Source organism: Cynara cardunculus (assembly GCF_001531365.2).
Source record: "Cynara cardunculus var. scolymus isolate 2C chromosome LG 2, CcrdV1, whole genome shotgun sequence".
In the NCBI taxonomy this organism is placed as follows: Eukaryota; Viridiplantae; Streptophyta; class Magnoliopsida; order Asterales; family Asteraceae; genus Cynara; species Cynara cardunculus.
The window spans coordinates 69,461,456-69,466,193 of record NC_037529.1 but is presented as its reverse complement, the minus strand read 5'-3'; the positions used below and the strand labels follow the sequence as shown (position 1 = coordinate 69,466,193).

The 4,738-nt window shown below is 32.9% G+C and overlaps 1 protein-coding gene across 1 annotated transcript; it reads left to right on the top strand.

Annotated features, from left to right (window-relative positions):
• The first annotated feature begins 1,089 nt into the window (after window positions 1-1,089).
• On the top strand, window positions 1,090-4,382 carry LOC112507995 (heavy metal-associated isoprenylated plant protein 41-like). Its single transcript, XM_025112769.1, has 3 exons — window positions 1,090-1,260; window positions 2,624-2,822; window positions 3,629-4,382. The coding sequence occupies exons 1-3, from the start codon at window positions 1,095-1,097 to the stop codon at window positions 4,266-4,268; spliced, it is 1,005 nt and encodes a 334-aa protein (XP_024968537.1). The 5' UTR covers window positions 1,090-1,094; the 3' UTR covers window positions 4,269-4,382.
• Window positions 4,383-4,738: the final 356 nt, after the last annotated feature.

The window sequence follows — 4,738 nt, the reverse complement described above, 5'->3', positions numbered from 1 at the left end:
GTTAATTTGATACTAATATCGATATATTTTTGTCAAATTTTTATGATATCTTCAAACATATATTTTATTCAAAAATAAAAACATTATCGTTTTCTCAAAATCACATAAAGCCATATTATAACATCGACTGTGATAAAGAATAAAATGAAATATTAAAATCATGATGTATCTCGCTGCATTGCGCGAGTACGTTTCTAGTAATTATTAAATAGTCAAGTATTATTGTCAGTTAAACTAACTCATAATATATCCACTGGAAGCCTCTTTTCCCTTTGGATTTTATTTGGTAACCATTATTCTACACAACAATCATCCACTAAAAAAGGTATATGGCTTCATTCTATGCCTCCCACACGTACACATCAAATTTATTGAAATTAACTATAAAAATGATATCTGATTAGTTTGAGCGTGAACTCTAAAGATCAAAGCTACTTAAAGGTCTTAGATTCGAATCGAAGTAGAAATCAAAATCCCCTTATGGCCATGAAAGTACAAATACGGTGACTCTGTGTTACCCGTAAAACAGATGATCATTATGAGATTAGTCGACTAATGTAGCGGGTTAAATATCCAGGTTAATTTTAAAAAAAAGTATTGAAATTTTTATTTCCCATTTTACCCTCAAATACACACCCTTTGTTTAACTCTTAATAGTTCTATTAAGAGACAACCTCTGAACCCTTAAGAGATGAATCTTGTTTGGGGAAAAAAAAGTTGTCTCTTAATTATTCCAAAACCCTGATTTTGTATCTTGGATCTCCCTTAAACAATTAAGAGCCCTAATTTCATTGTACATAATTACCATCCAATTATATTTCATTTTGCACTATATTATAAAAGCATCTTAATTATTCTGACCACTTAATCTTTCGAGACCGAATCATTCATCAATTGTTAAACACCCTTCCACTAAATCCCAGTGGTAATTTAGTAATATTCCAATAGTCTTTTCCATAGACAATCATTCAAGTCCACTTTTCATTCACATTTCACAGTCTCCACGTCGCCATCACTTTCCACTTCTCTCTCTAGTTTTCTAGTGAGAGAAAACAATGAAGGAAATTGCAGGAAGGTATGAACACCATTTTTTCATGAATAGAAGCACACAATTGTTCCAGAAAGAGATTTGGGCGAAGCATTACTCGTCCAATCATCAGATTCTGCTGGTTGGAGAAGGTGATTTCTCGTTTGCTCTCAGTTTGGCTGATTCCTTTCGATCAGGTTTCAACATCGTAGCTTCTTCTATCGATTCTCATGGTAATCAATCGATCCTTATTCGTAGCTAGCTAGGGTTTCGTTAATCAGCTTCGTACATTCTACTTGTCCATCGTGTTCGTTGATTGCTAATAGTTTCTAGTTTGTATGAAGGTCTGTTTAGTTATGGCGTTCATTGAATATAATTTTGACTTGTTTTTGTCGTTTTTGTACCTTTCTGCATTCGATCATGATGAAGCTGCATTGAAAAACGATCGGGAGGGAATGTAAATTAGATAACAATCGGTTGAATTTGGATTTTCATATAGAATTTTGAATTTTTGGTAGGTTTTTGGAATGGGAATTAGTTCAATTATTTACAGATATTTCAAAAAAAAAAAACAAATTATAAATAATTTTAAAAATAATTAAATATTATTACAAAATTAATGTGTTTGATTAAATATCATTACAAAATTAACACATTTTAAAGGGCAAATTGCAGGAAAAAGTAAAGTACTTTTAACTTGATTTCTATTTAGGTTGACGTACTTTCAAAACTTTCATTTTGGTACTTAAAATGTAAAGTTTTAAACATTTAAGTACCTGGGTAATAGGTCGAAACATTAACCGTTTACCATGTTGATGTGGCGAGCGATATGATATTCAACTCAGTATTATTTGCTATTCAACCCAATTTCATCCCATCACTCTCATATCAACATGGTAAACGGTTAATGCTTCAACCCATCACTCTCATATCAACATAGTAACCGGTTACCCAAGTACTTAATTGTTTAAAACTTTACTTCTTAGGTACCAAAATGAAAGTTTTAAAAATACGTTACCTAAAATAGAAATCAAGTTAAAGTATGTTACTTTTTCATGCTATTTGCTTTGTTTTAAAACATTTTTACAAACAAATTCTAAGAAATTCCATGAAATATTTGGATTTCTAAATCCAATCTTAATGTGATTTTATTGATATATCGGGATTTCAATTCCGGACTTCAAGATCTTGTTTGGTTTGATTGAATCGGAATTAGAATTAAATTTCATCTCAATCCTTTGGTTTAAATGATACATGTGAATTTTAATATTCTATGGGATGGTCGGTATTTTATGAGATTTCATAGTATTTGTATATAATAATGTTTTTAAAAAAACATTTGTTTTTTAGTAATCAAAGGTAATTTAACTATTTTTGTAATTATTTATACATTTCCTACAAAATCAAAACACCAAAGATTCCGATTCCAAATCCTTCTCAAATCTTAGAAACCAACTTTGCCCTTAGATCATGAAATATATTGGGGGTTCAATCCTCACCAAATGTGGAGAGGGTGTGTGAGTTTATTTGTTGCATCTGCCGTAGATTCTTCATTTAAATGCATAATGAATTGTAACGATAATTTCATTTTGCTAGATGATGTGATTCAGAAATACAAGAGTGCGGAAACAAACTTGAATCGATTGGGTAATTTGGGAGCTCGGCTCTTATTCGGGGTTGATGCATGCACGATGGAGTTTCATAGGGATCTTTATCTGCGAAAGTTTGATCGCATTGTGTTCAATTTCCCGCATGCTGGTTTTTTAGGAAAAGAAAGCGATGACGGAGTTATCTTGTAAGCTTATTTATACATGCATTCATACTAATTTGCTTCTCAAAACTATCATATTTGGTCTTTTCTTGCAAACAATCTATTGTTCTTATGAAGATTTAGGGGGTGTTTGGGATTGYTTATAAAAACAACKTATTGACTTATTCCGATGTGACACCGGTAATAAACACTTTTGAGTGTTTGGATAAAGAGCTTATACCGGTGCCAAACTGGTAATAAAGAGTTTTTGAAGAGAACCCGTTCTAACTTGTAATAAGTCGATAAAGACTTTTGTAGAAAAGCATAAGTTGTTTCAAATAAGGTCCCAAACACCCCCCCTTAAAAGAAATATATAGATTTATAAACCCATCTTTTTATATGACACCTTTTCAAACAGTGTCGTATAGAATAGTTAGCAAGACAATTTATTTTAAAGATGTATTAAAAAGCTTGTTAAAACGCCTAAAAGCATCCTATAAACCTATTGTAACACTTTTAGATAAGACGCTATTTGGTCTGGTCCCATAAACTTAAGTCTTATAAAGTATCTTTTTAGGATGCTTCTATCAATAATTTTAATACTTTGATAGTTTGATTATATGATTCTCATTAACATGTTTGGCTCGAAAAAGTGTATGCTCGAATGGCTTAGCTTGGCTTGACTCGAAAAATTTAATCGAGTTTTCGAACGAGTGGAGTCGAACATTTGCGTTATGGAGCTCAACTTGTTAAGTTAAACACGCTTTTGTGTGTGTTCGAGATAGACTCAAGCTCGACAATTATTAAGACATTTTTGCCTTTAATGTCTTCATTCTGTATTCAACTTGTAGGCGCCATGGATATCTGGTTTTCAGTTTCTTCAAGAATGCAAGTTGGATGTTGCGACCAAACGGCGAAGTCCACGTATCCCACAAGACTAAATTCCCGTTCGACCGTTGGAATATCGTAGAACTCGCCTCCCAAAGTTGTTTGACATTGCTCGAATGTGTCGAATTCAAGCTCGAAGATTATCCGGGATACAACAACAAAAGAGGAGCCGGGTTGAGACCCGACGAGCCCTTTCCATTAGGAAAATGTTGTACTTTCAAATTCATATCGTCATCAACCGCCACCATGTTAACTGCTTTATATGATGGAATTCATCAAGAACTTCAAGCAATTCTGTTGCAGGGAGCAAATACGAGTTTGTTTACGGATCCTGCACGGGCTATCAAGAGCACGAAATGCTTTAGGATTGTCGTGGAGTATTTCGATCATGCACGATTGACATACGGAAAAAACGATTGCTATCTATCGAGTTCTGTGACGGATCATCTGAGATTCAAGTTTCAAAGATATATGGCCGAAGATCATCGAAGACAGTCGATTGACTTCGTTAAACTTTTGGAAGAGCTTCAGAGTTTTAGTAAACGGACGATCGAGTTCTTGCAAAAACGGTTTTGGGAACTCGATCTCCGGGGTGGTTTGTAGAAAAAAGGGTTTGCAGCTTGTTGTGTTGGCATCATGGGGAGTTGGCTTGTCTTGTAAAACCGTGAGTTCAGGTATGTATAAAACGAATAATATCTGGTACGGTGGATCTGTGATGTTACAACTTACAACTATGTAAAAAGTAACTTATGGCTTTTGTGGCTTTTTTTTGGAACAAAAATGGGGAAGATTTCTAAGGTTAACAACCCATGAGTCTTTACATTCTAGCATAATTTTCATATAACTAAGGGTGTGGTTGGTGTCCAAAACAACTGTTCAGTATTTGGTAAGACGTAATTTGACAAAACAAAACAAGTAAAATAATCTATTTACATCGAATGAGTTGTTTATATGTTCTAATTAATTTATGTAATTTATTAAATTATAATAAAATAATTGTTTTTTATAACAAAATATATCATTAGAAAGTTTTTGTTAAAACAATTAAAATGACACAAAAATAAAAAGTTTAT

Bases quoted from the DNA above. Each gene is read 5' to 3' on its own strand.
- LOC112507995 (XM_025112769.1), top strand. From the start codon at position 1,095: ATGAATAGAAGCACACAATTGTTCCAGAAAGAGATTTGGGCGAAGCAT. The intron at 1,261-2,623 runs GTAATCAATCGA...TCATTTTGCTAG, and splicing joins TTCTTCTATCGATTCTCATG to ATGATGTGATTCAGAAATAC. The intron at 2,823-3,628 runs GTAAGCTTATTT...TTCAACTTGTAG, and splicing joins AGCGATGACGGAGTTATCTT to GCGCCATGGATATCTGGTTT.